The 15,086-nt window shown below is 38.2% G+C and overlaps 1 protein-coding gene and 1 long non-coding RNA gene across 5 annotated transcripts in view; one reads left to right on the top strand and one right to left on the bottom strand.

Annotated features, from left to right (window-relative positions):
• The window catches only part of LOC132480126 (uncharacterized), a 51,616-nt gene extending 42,982 nt beyond the window's left edge, over nt 1-8,634 (top strand). For both annotated transcript variants that reach the window (XR_009530600.1, XR_009530601.1), the window contains exons 4-5: nt 4,327-4,527; nt 8,181-8,634. This is a non-coding gene — a long non-coding RNA (uncharacterized LOC132480126). The remainder of the gene's footprint in view (nt 1-4,326; nt 4,528-8,180) is intronic.
• ZNF546 (zinc finger protein 546) lies at nt 1,693-15,063 on the bottom strand. 3 transcript variants are annotated; one of them, XM_060084032.1, is made up of 7 exons: nt 14,995-15,037; nt 14,543-14,637; nt 14,174-14,405; nt 9,778-9,864; nt 8,293-8,419; nt 7,133-7,228; nt 1,693-6,259 (listed from the first exon to the last, which is right to left on the bottom strand). In XM_060084032.1, exons 4-7 carry the CDS (start codon nt 9,784-9,786, stop codon nt 4,143-4,145), a joined length of 2,349 nt encoding a protein of 782 aa, XP_059940015.1. In that variant the 5' UTR covers nt 9,787-9,864; nt 14,174-14,405; nt 14,543-14,637; nt 14,995-15,037; the 3' UTR covers nt 1,693-4,142. The 3 variants fall into 3 exon arrangements, with proteins under 3 accessions (XP_059940015.1, XP_059940014.1, XP_059940013.1); XM_060084031.1 differs by lacking the exon at nt 14,543-14,637 and having other exon boundaries at nt 14,995-15,063; XM_060084030.1 differs by lacking the exons at nt 9,778-9,864; nt 14,174-14,405; nt 14,543-14,637; nt 14,995-15,037 and having other exon boundaries at nt 8,293-8,437.
• Nucleotides 15,064-15,086: the final 23 nt, after the last annotated feature.

The raw sequence follows: 15,086 nt of genomic DNA on the forward strand, positions 1-15,086 counted from the left end.
ACTCTATGACATCAACTTAACTGATAATAAAACCTGAGAAAGAGATCATAAGAAAAAAATTACAGATCAATATCAATAATAATCATACCCACAGAAATCCCCAAAAAACAATTAGCAAATGGAATTCAGCAATATATATATAAAGGATAATACATCATGACCAAATGGGGCCTATAGGAACGCAAGGCTGGTATGACATTCTAAAATTAATCAAAGCGATTCACCACATTAAAGATGGAGGGAAACTAAAAGATCATGTCAATAGTTGCTTTTTATGTATTTGACAAAATTCAACACTGTTCATGATAAAGCTCTCAGTAAGTTAGTAATGAAAAAATCTTTCACAATCGGATAAGGATATCTATGGAAATGAACAGCTAACATAACACTTTATGATAAAATATTGAATGCCTAAGGTCAGAAACAAGGTCCATTCTGAGTGCTTCTTCAACACTGTCCTTGCCTGTGCAATAAGGCAACTGAAGGACATAAAAGGAAATGAAAATGAAAAAGGAATTATCTTTATATTGATATGTGTCTTGATTGTGTTTATAGAAAGCTCTAATTTATAAAAAAAAATAAACCCTTCTAGAACTAAATGAATTTATAGCAAGGATATCAAATACATAGTCAATATATAAAAATTCAACAGGGACTTCCCTGGCAGTCCAGTGATTAAGATGCTGCATTCCACTGCAGGGAGTGCAGGTTCGATCCCTGGTCAGGGAACTAAGATCCCGCATGCCAATTGGCATGGCCGAAAAATAGAAAACAAAATTTAGCATATTTTAGAGACAAGTTGTTTCTAATTTTTAAAGAAGTTAATTTGAATTCTAAAATCTTATCAAAGAAAAAGGAAACTATAATACTGCCTCACATATGATTATAGATGGAAAAATTCTAAGTAAGATATTACCAAATGTACTTCAGCAGTAGAACAAAAATCACAGTATATGACCAGAATTGTTTAAAATTCAATTTTAAATAAAAACAAATCAGTGCATCAATAAATTTATATCAAGGAACTAATAAAAACAAATCAATACATCAATAAATTTAAGGTGAGAAAACATAAGATTATACCAATAAATAACAAAATGGCCTTGGACAAAATTCAGCAATCACTACCAAACAAAGTAGGTATCTTCTGGTCCCCTACAAATATTGAAGGAAATTATTTAGAGGCAACAAAGAGAATTTATCTCCAAATAGAGTGAACATTATGGTAAATGATTAAATGTTGGGAAATTTCCATTAAGTTAAGAGAAATTGATGACTGCTATCACCATAATATTCAATTTTGTTCTGAAGAGTCTATCTCAAAAAGAAAAGTAAATCAAGTAATAGACATAAATATTAGAAAATAAATAAAACTTATTATTATACAGATTATACAATTTATAACCTAGAAATCTGTCTCATAAAAATAGAATGAGTGTTCAGTAGATACATAACTAATGCTATATTTAAGGTAGGAGAAAATAATTGCAAATGAATTATCCAGAATGCAACTCCAGTCAATTAGAAAACAAACAAACAACAGAACAATAATAATGGAGAAAGTCAAGAATTGGAAATTCAAAGTAAAGGAATAATGATTGGCCAAGAAACACGTTTGAAAAAATGTGCAACTGAAATTGAAATTTATGAAAATATTTATTAAAACTTATACCTAACATAAGGCTGTAGGAATACTCAATTTGATAGGAGTCTAAGAGAACAATTTGGCAATATCTAATAGAATTGGAAGTGTATGTGACCTATGATCAATGTAGCAATATCTAACATAACTGAAAGAATATATAATGTATGAGCAGTTCTACTTCCACATGTGTACAATTAAAGAAATTCCAGCTCACAGAAACCAATAGTCACAGACAAGGATATTCACTGAAGTATATCTGAAATAGTGAAAAATTGTTAAACAGTAAAAAAGAAGAGAAGGTTTAAATATGTCATGGTATGTTCATATAAAAAACTAAACCAAATGGGTTTTTAATTTTGTAGAAAGTATCAGCCCTACATTCAGAGGGCAAGCAACTGACTGTAGAGGAAGAGATGTGAGCAGCAGAGAGCATGCATTTCCTTTCTCAACATAGCTAAGCATCTGCCATGGTTATCTGGAGTGTCCATCTTTAGGGTCACTGTTTTTCAGTTATGGCAGCCTTGTCAGTGTGGGTTCACATCCCAAAGAAATTAGGTATTATGAATCCTTAGTGAAGTTTAAGATACAGTAAGATAAACTAAGTTAAGCAAATTTTCTTTATTGTAGGCCTCTTAAGTCCTTTGCTAGTGTGATAATTAGCATTTTTTTCTTAGAAGGGATTTAGTATTTAGAAGTTCATAAGTATCTGTGACCACAGAACATTTTTCAAGTACCATTAAATACTACTGTTCCCAGAAACATTCTTTTAGATATGTTGGGTTAAGGCACTGCTTATCTATCTGTAATATTACAGATATGGTACTGCTGTTAACTTTCCTTCGGTGTGAAGTTATGTAGTGATTAAGTAGGAGGCAGCCTTTATTCTTAGGAGTTATATGAGAGGTTATATAGGAGTTACATAGAGAGAGGTGAAATGTTATAATGTCTATATTTATACTTAAATACCACAGCAAAAAATATGTCAAAAATTATATAGAAGCAAACCAAATATGACAACGTTTTAACAATCACTGAATCTAGAGGGCATACCGGTGTTCCCTGTACTATTCTTTTATTTTTTTTCCAAATGGACAGTGGCCTTTTCATTGTTAGTTTCTAATTTATCATGAATTTGGGGCAGAAAAAGAATACTGTAACATGTCTGCTTTATGGATTATAAAAGAAAAAGCATTACAGCTCTCCCTGATTCTTCAAAAGCTTTCTCTCATAATCTCCATATCCATCAACTCTAGAGATTTCTTTCTCACATTAGTTTTCAGAAATGACTTCTGAATTTTAGAAGTGAAAGTTTATTTTACTAAACTTTATCCATAATTAATTATTAATTTAAGTAAACAAAATGAAAGGTAGTGGACAGTTTTTACAAATTCTTTATATTTACAGGATCTTCCTCTCACATGAACTTACTAATATCACTAATAATAAAATATTTATTGAACAATGCTCTTCTAAAGGTTTTGTTTTTTTGGTTTTTTTGTTTGTTTTTTCTTTCTTTTTTTTTTTTTTTTTTGTGGTACGCGGGCCTCTCACTGTTGTGGCCTCTCCTGTTGCAGAGCACAGGCTCCAGATGTGCAGGCTCAGTGGCCATGGCTCACGGGCCCAGCCGCTCCGCGGCATGTGGGATCCTCCCAGACCGGGGCACGACCCCATGTCCCCTGCATTGGCAGGCGGACTCTCAACCACTGCGCCACCAGGGAAACCCCAAAGGTTTTGTTTTTTAATTAACATTTCATCCTTACAAAAGTACTATTAGGTAGGTACTATAATCACCACTTTAAAACTGAGGCACAAAAGACATTAAATAAAGTAAAATAGAATAAAATAAAATAAAGCACAGAGGGGAGTAGTGTCTTGCCAGTACCACACAGGCAGGGGTGGAATTATGAGAACTATAGTAAAGATTTGCTATGGCTGAAGTCTTTTCCCACATCTGTTACATTAACAGAATTATTTTCTGTTACAATGCTATATAAAGTGTGGTCCATGTACTGATGCTGGTCCACAGGTTGTTTGCTTCTGGTCTGCAGTGAGTTAAGGTATAGACACCGAGAGCAAACATTTAGAGACATTTACAGAAAAATGACAGAGCTAATTTATGTCTGTTAAGTCCAATAATAAAAAAATGGGGGCTTTGATTTTGTATGTTTGTTTTTCTTTCAGTTTCATGTATCTGGTAATCCAATTTCATTGTATCTTGTAAAAGTATTGGTCAACAACAATTTTGAGGGGGGAAGGGGGTACCATTTATCTTGGTTTGAGATGTACTGCAGCAGTATCATTCTCTAAAGTTAACCAAGGCTGGGTGATGCTGTAATTTTTCAACTCTTTAAATCAATATATATAGTATAAAACTACTGCTGTTAAGTTTTGAGCACAAAGCAAAAGGGATTCCCATATGTTCCCTAACAAGTAAAAACTTTCTTAAATCAATTATGAATTCTGTTGTTATAAAAGGCATTTTCTAAATGTATCCTCTTTACATTATGAATGGGGGTTCCTCACTAATATGATTCCTCTGATGTAAAGTGAGTTGATCACTACGAATAAAGGCTTTCCCACATTCTTTACATTTATAGGGTTTCTCACCAGTATGAATTCTGTGATGTCGTGTAAGTTCTGACTTAACACTAAAGGCCTTCCCACATTCTTTACATTTATAGGGTTTCTCACCAGTATGAATTGTGTGATGTCGAGTAAGTTCTGCTTGAAGACGAAAGGCATCCCCACATTCTTTACACCCATAAGGTTTCTCACCAGTATGAAGTCTAAAATGTTGAGTAAGATGATATCGGCGACTAAAAGTCTTTCCACATTCCTTACATTCATACGGAATCTCACCAGTGTGAATTCTTTGATGTAAGGTAAGTTGATAACTACAAATAAAAGCATCCCCACATTCATTACATATGTAGGGTTTCTCACCAGTGTGGATTCTGTGATGTTGAGTAAGATGATAGTGCCGACTAAAGGTCTTTCCACATTCTTTACATTCGTAGGGTTTCTCACCAGTATGAATTCTGTGATGTTGAGTAAGATGATTGCTACGAATAAAGGCTTTCCCACATTCCTTACATTTATAGGGTTTTTCACCAGTATGAATTCTGTGATGCTGAGTAAGTTCTGTCTGAAAGCGAAAGGCCTTTCCACATTCTTTACATACATAGGGTTTTTCACCAGTATGGATTTTATAATGTTGAGTAAGATTGTAGCGACGACTAAAAATCTTCCCACATTGCTTGCACTCATAGGTGTTCTCATTGGTGTGAATTCGCTGGTGTGAAATAAGTTGATTGCTACGAATAAAGGCCTTCCCACATTCCTTACATTCATAGGGCTTTTCACAAGTATGAATTCTGTGATGTCTGGTAAGTTCTGCTTGAAGACGAAAGGCCTTCCCACATTCTTTACATCCATAGGGTTTCTCACCAGTATGAATTCTGTAATGTTGAGTAAGATGATAACGACTACTGAAGGTTTTCCCACATTCCTTACATTCATAGGGAATCTCACCAGTATGAACCCTCAGATGTAAAGTAAGTTGATAGCCGCAAATAAAGGCCTTCCCACATTCCTTACATTCATAGGGTTTCTCTCCAGTATGAATTCTACAATGCCTAGTAAGTTCTGTTTGGAGACGAAAGGCTTTTCCACATTCTTTACATTCATAGGGTTTCTCACCAGTATGAATTCTATGATGTCGAGTAAGTTCTGCATGAAAACTAAAGGACTTACCACATTCTTTACATACATAGGGTTTGTCACCAGTGTGAATTTTCTGATGTTGAACTAGGTATGAGCCATGACTGAAGGCCTTCCCACAGTCATTACATTTATAGGGTTTTACACCAGTATGAATTTTCTGATGTTGACTAATATGTCGTTGTACCCTAAAGGTCTTTCCACAAATCTTACATTCATAAGGCCTCTCACCAGTATGAATTCTTTGATGTTCAGTGAGCTGATAGTGAAGTCTAAAGGCCTTCCCACATTCTTTACATTCATAAGGTCTCTCTCCAGCATGAATTGTCTGATGTACTCTAAGGTCTCGAACACGACTAAAGGCCTTCCCACATTCATTACACTCATAGGGTTTCACACCAGAATGTATTCTCTGATGTTCAGTAAGATGATAATGAAGCCTAAAGGTCTTTCCACAATTGTTACATTCATAGGGTCTCTCCCCACCGTGAATTGTCTGATGTACTCTAAGGTCCCCTACACGACAAAAGGCTTTCCCACATTCCTTACATTTATAGGGTCTCTCACCAGTATGAATTCTCAGATGTTGAATAAGGTATGACTGTTGTCTAAAAGCCTTCTTACATTCCTTACATTCATATGATTTCTCTCTAGCATGAATTTTCTGATGCAGAAGAAGAGGTATATGTTTTTGGATTATCATTTGACTAGCACATCTCATTTGATGTCCTTCTTGTCTCTCAAACTCATGTTTACACTGCAAATCATTTCTGAAAATGGTATCCTCATGGATGTAAGTTTTACTTTTGTCCACTCTCTGCAACTGAAACAGATATATTTCACAAATATCCTTTTCTGGAAATAACTTCTTGGTGACATACTTAGACTCCAAATCTGAAAAAAAAAAAAAAAAGAAAAACAAAACCAAGAAGGAAACAAATGCTGTGATGTGATTTTTCTATGTTGGGGTAGAATAAGGGATTGCATCTCATAGTTGAAATAAAAGACAAACTAAAAACAATACACATTAGATGAAAAGGTTTAGAGCAGGGGTATGCAAACTTTTTCTGTAAAGAGCCAGAGAGTAAAAATTTTAGGCTTTGTAGGGCATGTGGTCTTTGTCGCAATTATTCAGCTCTGCTCTTATAGCTCAAAGGCAGCCATAGACAGTATGTAATTGAATAAGTGTAGGTGTACTATAATACCACTTTATTACGGATACTGAAATTTGAATTTCAAAATTTTTTATGTTTCACAAAATATCCTTTTTCTGATTTTTTTTAACCACTAAAAATGTAAAAACCAGTTTTAGCCTGTGAGCCATACAAAAGCAGATGGTGAACTGTTTGGCCCCTGGGCCTAAGTTTGCTGGATCCTGATTTAGAGAACTCTAAATTGTAATGCAATCTGAAAGAAGGCAAAAGACTTAATGATATGACTCTAAAAGAGGGTAAAATAAGTGATTAGAGGAACAAGTTAAGTCAGTGGTCCTCCTACTTAGGATGGATGTAGGGGAGTTCCTTACATATACTGCTCTTCAGGCACCGACCCAGACAACCGGAATCAAAATCTATAGAAACAAGTCCTATATATGGGAGCTCATGTTGAGAGGATTTGAATGTTTTCCCAGATTTCATGCCTTTTCCCCACAGGCCTTGGGCCTTTGAAAGGAGCTTTCCAAACAACATCTTAGGGCCATGCCTCTCCCTGATCCAAAGGGCTATAACTTGTGACGGCATCCCCCTCGCCTGATTTGCCATCACTGACCTGTGTACCAGCTTCTTGTTCCTTCTCTCATTACCGTCCAGGGCTCTTTCTCTTGCTCCAATAAAGTAATCATGTCTGGCTTAGGAGAGGAACATCCTGCTCACAGGAAAGAAATGCCACATGATTTAGAACAAACAAACATAAAACCGTAAGTTCAAAATGACTTAATTTAGACTTGGTTACATTTATATTAAATTGTAGGTCAAAATAGTATTTGATAAAATGAAAAAAGGCCATTGAAGAATACTGTCATTTACATGGACTCATGGTCATAGGACTAAAGAGGGCAGATAGGGGAGGGAAAAGGTCTGCTCTGCTTTTAAAGGCAGTATAGAGAGGGGTTGAGGACACAGACTCTGGAGCCCTGTGGTCTGGGTTCAGATCCTCTGTCACCCACCAGCTGTTATTCCTTCCGTGTATTATGCTTTTATCAATGTAAATGGGCCTAATATTACCTACTTCATAGGGCTCTTGTGAGAATTAAATGAATTAATATATGTAAGGGCTTGCAAGAATGCCTAACATGTAGTATTATTTTTGTTGTTCTTCTTATTTTTTTACGTAAAAGAAAAATACTGTTTCCTAAAACACTTCCAAGTTCTTCCTCAGAATTCTTTCAATAGAAAACGCAAAATTCACAGACTAGAATTTTCAAGCACAAAGTAGGTTGAAGAGAATACATCTTTTCTCTGATGAGATATGTTTGCTTGAATTTTAAATGGATATTGTTAACCCAGTTCACCACTATATGAAATGTAGAGGTTGATCTGATCACAAAAACACAAAACCCTGAGACTAGCTAATCTCTTTTCAAGTGAGTCAGACAAGAACACAGAGCAGCTACAGGAATTCTGAGCATACCCATTATATGACACCTGGCTTCTCTGAAGATGTCTTGGGACTCAAATCTAGGACTAATTTATAAAAACAGGCAATTATAGGAAGGGATAGAGGGGAGAGAGAAGGTCACTGCAGGATGGAGAAGATGATGCTTAACCAAGTGCCTATTTCCAACCCAATAATGCTCAAACCATTTCTTTCAAAATAGGGGGCAGACATTCAGCTGGTGTCTTAAAACAGAGCTCTGAAATTCAACAATGGAGAAAACTGATATTCCAGAAAACAGATTGATTGTCAGTTATTTGCACAGATATCCTTACCCAATGAGACCAAGTTGCTGTAGTTCTCCAACATCACATCCCTGTACAAGGCCCTCTGAACAGGGTCCAGGCACTCCCATTCCTCCTGGGAGAGGTCTATGGCCACGTCCCTGAATGACAAGGACATCTGAAATGACAGACCCATGTATCATAAACAACGTTTTAAATGTATTTTCAAGATGGAAAACTGCTTTGCAAGAAAGAGGCAATGATAAAGCAAGCAGTAAACTGAGGTTCAAGCCCGTGGTATGTAGAGAAGAATAAGAAAATCAGTGATTTCTAAAGTGGAATGCCTATATGTTTTTAAAGAATACAGTTGGTACAAACAGAATGTCCTGTATACCATGGGATGAATGAATGAATAAAATAATCAAAGGTTCCCAATGAAATGAAATCATATAAATAAGCACACTGCCTATCACGTGCCTGCCGTTTAAGTTCTGAATAAATGTGAGTTCCATTCTCTTTTCCCTTCAAGGAATTTTTTTTTAAGGAATTTTTTAAAAAATGAAGTAATGAATTGTTTTTCCCCAAAAGTACTCTAAAATCTCTATCTTAGAAAATAGTATGCGATTGACATTTGATTTCCTTAAAACTCAAGTTCATCATTATGCAAGAAAATGTCATAAGCGTTTTTCCTTGTTATAACAAATGACAAACTCTTTAGTTAATTTATTTACCGGCTGGCTAATCATCCATCTTGTGGATATATCAGACTAATCCTTCTGTCATATTTAGGCATTTATTTTGGACAAGATGTCTAAGGTCTTCCCCAGTCCCATTAGCCTTTCTTCATTCCCCAAAAGGGATCTGGAGGGTCTTCCTACCTGCTACCACCATCCCTCAGGCACACCTGTCTTGATCCTGAGCTGGAGGATGCTGATGTAGGATGATCCACAATGGCACTGATGTCACTAGAGACCAGCACATCCTCCTCAACCACAAAACTGATTTTTGTCCTGTTATTCATCCCTCTGGGGACCCCCTGGATAGATCCCTGATATCCCCACGTGCAGGCCTCAGTCACACTCCAATCTAGCCCTATAAGTTTCTCAGGGTATGGGATCTCATCACATGAAGAACACTCAACACTAAATTCCATCTTATCAACCTGTAAAACTCAGGTCTGTGGAGTCTAATGGACCATCATCTCTGTGTCATAGAATCATGACTCTAACAAGGGAAGTTCAAATATCTCCCTCAAGCAACTTCATCCATCACTGCTCCATTAATGCTCCTGAGAGAGACTGGGCACGTGGAAAGGTGATGAATAGGTGAACACAGGTGAGAGAGAAGAGGGGCAAAGAGAGAAGAGGGGCAAAGGAGGAGGCCACTAGGCTGTATGACACCATCCTTCACTGTGATCAGAGGAACTGGGTGCAGATTCAGCAATCAGGTTGTCTTAGGAAGGAAGTCTCAGGATAATAAAAATGATCACAGGAATTCAAAACCACAACATCTCAAGGAGGATAAACGTGAACTTACATGGGCCATGGTTGTAGAACCGCAAGAACTTGATCTCCTCTTTGGGCTTCCTCCACTCGAAAAGCACAGAGTCCAGAGAAGCCAGGACTGGGGGAGGAACAGGAAGCTTTGAGACCAGGCGTGTCTCAAAGAAATCCCAAAATGACTTAAGTTAACATGATCCTGTTTTGCCTTCTTTCTACTTCCACCCCACAGTGCCCCACATACAAATCAGGAGAGATAAGAGGGAGCTTGGATGAAGCCAAACCCTTCCTATACCAGAGGGAACCAGCTGCACAAGTGTAGATACAGAGCAGAGGCCGAACTCTAGCAGAAAGGTCTCTAGTTCACCCCAATTTCTGATGATGTTATCTGTAGCTGTTCCATTAGTCTCACTTTGAAACTAACATCATTAGGAAAAAAACTGTAAGTTATGAAGTTGTGAGATCCAACATGATAGCCACATATGCTATTTAAATCAAATCAAAATTTTAAATTAAGTAAAATTAAATAAAATTAAAAGTTCAGTGTCTTCAGTTGCACCAGCCACATTTCATGTGCTCGACAGCTTCATGTGGCTAGTAGCTACCATTTGGAGATTGTAAATACAGAACATATCCATCACCACAGAAAGTTCTACTGGACAGAGCTGGTATGAATCATACAGCCTAAATTCCATTTTTTACCGTAGAGTTCCTCTGAACTCAGAATAATTTGGTCAAAACCTGACAGAGGTTGCTAGAGATACAACATCTTCCTATGAATTCCCAAGGCATGTGACCTGAATTTCTCTAGTGGCTTTATTACCTCCTATCTCATGCTTATTCTGTCTACTCTGATTTTATATTATTTGCTGTATAACAAGAAACTTAAGGGATAGTAACTATGTTTCAGTGCTTGTATTCCTCTAACTACTATCATGAGATTCAGCATACTGTGAGCCCTTATGTCTGTTATTTGACCAAAATTCCATTTTTGGCAGTTTTTGTTAGCACACTAAGATACATGCACAAGATGTTTATCATATAACAACTTAGAGTAACCAACTGTTAGAAAAATAAATAGCTACAGGAGGCAACAGGTTACATAACTTATGGTCAGTTATAATGGCACACTAGGCCTTATTAATGTTGGAGAAAGACATTCATGATGAATTACTGATTGATACAGGCAAATTAAAGAATTATAGGGAAATCCCTGGTGGTCCAGTGGTTGGGACTCTGCACTTTCACTGCCAAGGGCCCAGGTTCAATCCCTGGTCAGGGAACTAAGATTCCACAAGCAGCAAAATGCGGCCAAAAAACAAAACAAAACAAAAAAAGTATGTAAAATGAAGGGAGGGATTATAATGTCATTCATAAATACAGACTCTGTTGTCAGACTTCCAGAATGTGAGTCCTAGTCTGACAACTACCAACTTTTCAGTTAGGTTGATAAACCAGGGATAAGAATAGCACCTACTTCCTACAGTTGTCATGAAGGTTGGGACATTACATAGACACCACTTAATGACATATAATTACTAAATAAAAGTTAGATAGTATTGTTATCAGATAAAATTATTTTCTACTTTCTTTTTTTATAGTAAAATTTGAGTCTCATGCCCACTCTTTTTTATAATGACATTTTAAATATTTTAGAGGCAAGGCTTGGAAGTGCTAACCAAATCTCTCCTCGTCCCTGCAGCTACCAAAGAAGAGACACCATTCTTCAACATAAAGAAAGTAAAGAACCTAATAAGGTATTAAATGGAGAACGTTAATAAGAGGTTCAATCTTACTCTCCTGTCCTATGGAAAGATTTACATGAACATTTATAGTTATTACCATCTTATTCTTTTTTTTTTTTTTTCTGTGGTACGCGGGCCTCTCACTGTTGTGGCCTCTCCCATTGCGGAGCACAGGCTCCGGACGCGCAGGCTCAGCGGCCATGGCTCACAGGCCCAGCCGCTCCGCAGCATGTGGGATCTTCCCGGACCGGGGCACGAACCCGTGTCCCCTGCATCGGCAGGCGGACTCTCAGCCACTGCGCCACCAGGGAAGCCCCGTAAGTTCTTTTTTAAAACTTTTTATTTTACACTGGAGTATAGTTGATTAACAATGAGTTAGTTTCAGGTGTACAGCAAAGTGATTCAGTTATATATATACATGTATCTATTCTTTTTCAAATTCTTTTTGGGGAGGTTTACTTTAGCAAAATTTTTTTCTCTCCAGTTGTATATGTGTGTGTGTGTGTGTGTGTGTGCACAGAATAGAAATTATTCTAATTGAACATTCAAAGGACACAAACTCCCCAACTCCTATTTAGAAAAAGTAATTCTACCATAGGTTTCTTATACCTCCATGAATATAGAAAGAAGAGGAAAGTACCAATGAACCCCTCTAGTTTAACAAACCTTCCAAGTATTTACACCTCCAGATTTATGCCTTTTAGTGTTACATAAATCAATTCAGAGTAATCATTATGGCACAATTTATCAAATAAGATAACCTTCAGATTACACTTTTTTTAGATTTTTAAAGTTGCTTTAAAAACAGGACATAGCAATACCCTCTCCAGTCCACGTATCTTTTAATGCAAATAACATTTTAGAAGACAGATTTATAATAGTAGAAAACAGAATAAGATGGTAGCCTGTGCTCCGCAATGGGAGAGGCCACAACAGTGAGAGGCCCGCGTACCGCAAAAAAAAAAAAAAAAAAAAAAAAAAGAATACTTTTGGGCTTCCCTGGTGGCGCAGTGGTTGAGAGTCCGCCTGCCGATGCAGGAGACACGGGTTCGTGTCCCGGCCCAGGAAGATCCCACATGCCGCGGAGTGGCTGGGCCTGTGAGCCATGGCCGCTGAGCCTGCGCGTCCGGAGCCTGTGCTCCACAACGGGAGAGGCCACAACAGTGAGAGGCCCGCGTACCGCAAAAAAAAAAAAAAAAAAAAAAGAACTTACGAGTTTGGGTTCAAAACTTCAATTCTACTAGCTGGGATCTAAATATTTTGGAACTCACTACAATTGGCTAAGGGAGAACTAAGAATGTCATTACCTAAGAAAAGACTTCTAGTAGAATTCTAATAAATCTGGCTCAACAAATCACTCCTTGTGGAATTTTTGTTGTTTATTACTACAAGTTTTGTTGTCACTTTGATCTGAATGAGATGTTCCAAAATAAAATTCAAACAGCATAGTATAAAAAAAAAAAAACCTCCCCAAAGTATTAATAGTGGTGCTGGGGCTATTTAACTTTCTTTTTTATAAGTCCCTCATATAATATAATTGAATAACTGATTCTTTTTGCAAAAATGAGCATTAATTCCATAATCTTAAGTATACAATAAATCTATATCCAATTTTAAAATATTTGAAAATTCTTGGAAGCAAATCTGTTTGACATGTGTGGGAATAGTAAGGGAATCAGTGTGACCATTATAATAAAGCCTACCAATTCCTGAACATTCTTCAATACAATAAGAACTTTTTACTGACAAAATTCTCCTCTGAATGGACATGTCAGGTGAGGGGCATCTGCAGACTAAATGAGAAAATTTGGGCAAAGCAGACAGAACAGTGTTTGGTTCTTTTTCTCTTTCTCCACTGAATAATCAACTGAAATATTGCTTTGGATATAACCCTTGTAAAATGTCTCTGAATTCCAATAATAGTAAATGACATTCATATAAAATTTGAGGATTATCGTTCATCACAATGAATATTACTTTACTCATATGTACATTTTTTTTCTTTTGACAAACTCTTTATAAACATAAATCTCAACCCATTGATTCCTTGGAAGAAACCGTTGACCATGATGATACAGATTTCCACGCTTAGACTTCCAATCACATTCCTGCTCCTAAACACCTTAAAAAACAGATGCCCGGGGGCTTCCCTGGTGGCGCAGTGGTTGAGAGTCTGCCTGCCGATGCAGCGGACACGGGTTCGTTCCCCGGTCCGGGAAGATCCCACATGCCACGGAGTGGCTGGGCCCGTGAGCCATGGCCACTGGGCCTGTGCGTCTGGAGCCTGTGCTCCACAGCGGGAGAGGCCACAACAGTGAGAGGCCCGCGTACCGCAAAACAAACAAACAACAAAAAAAAAAACAGACGCCCGTGTCATTTACTTACTGACACCAGTCGGACTACCTCTGATCTTGCCTTACTTTTAAACTTAGGTTCTGCAGAAGATCAATGATGTGATTCCACTTAAATATTAATCTCAATAAAACAAAGCTTTAACTTTAGACTCCAGGATATATATTTCTTACCATTATAAAAAGTGAGTGAGAAAGGGCCACCTGCACGGCCCCTCATTCATTGGGAAGGAAGGCCTAGAATAGGCCACTGGACATTTCATGAAAAGAAAAGCAAATGCTTCCATGTACTAAAAACAAAGATGCATTTATGAACAAAGAGGAAGTAGAAACTCACCTGATCTGTACTTTTAGATGTGCAACAACAATTTTCCCCTCCTGCTCAGGATACTTCTTGGGGGAGAAAGGCAGGACTGGGGAAGAAGGAAATCATGAGACCTTCTTCAGGCCTTTCTTAGAGCACAGAGAGACGGAGAAGTCCCCTCCAGGGCCACATCAGCTCCGACCTCACACATATGACCAGATGAGACAGGGAGGCTGGAACCTGTCTTTGAAATCACAGCCGATTCCTAGAATCAGAGATATGGGAAAGCTGTGGTTCTGAAAAATGTAGCAGCACCCACAGCGCTTCTAAGTAGGAACCCCTCCCACCATTTCGAGCCAGGAGTTTGTCTTGGAGACACTTTTAGCTCTAAAAGTCCCATACCAAGCCCAGGACTGTGTCTTCTTGCTTTCTGGGAATCTTCATTCTAGGGTTCAGTATTTGACTTCCTCTTGGGAAAGTCTGTACAGACACCCGGGCTGTGAGGGAAGGAAGGGGAAAGCAGCAGGGGCATGGGTCAGTCACACACACCGCTGAGCCAAGCACCAGTATCAGAATGACAACCGCGCCCACCGACAGGAGGCCCAACTTGGTTCTGGAAAGCGCGCGGGAGCGCGCGCGCACACGCACCACACACACACACACACACACACAGCCTGTTACAATTAGTCACACAATCCCCCTCTCTTCTCATTCCAATACAGGCCTGAGGCTGCGGGCACGATGCGCCCTGGGCTCCTCACTCTGGGCTACAGCTCCATCCCTTTCCCTACCCCAGACGAGTCCTGATCCGCCTCACCTAGCACCAACTTCTCCCCAGGTTTCGACTAACTCACCCGCGGTGGCTGAAACACCCAGTACGCACGGCTAGAGGCCCTCCGGGTGGAAGTTTACACCAACCCCTGGGGCTTCTGGGAAATGTAGTCCA

This window comes from Mesoplodon densirostris, chromosome 19, assembly GCF_025265405.1.
Source record: "Mesoplodon densirostris isolate mMesDen1 chromosome 19, mMesDen1 primary haplotype, whole genome shotgun sequence".
NCBI lineage: Eukaryota > Metazoa > Chordata > Mammalia > Artiodactyla > Ziphiidae > Mesoplodon > Mesoplodon densirostris.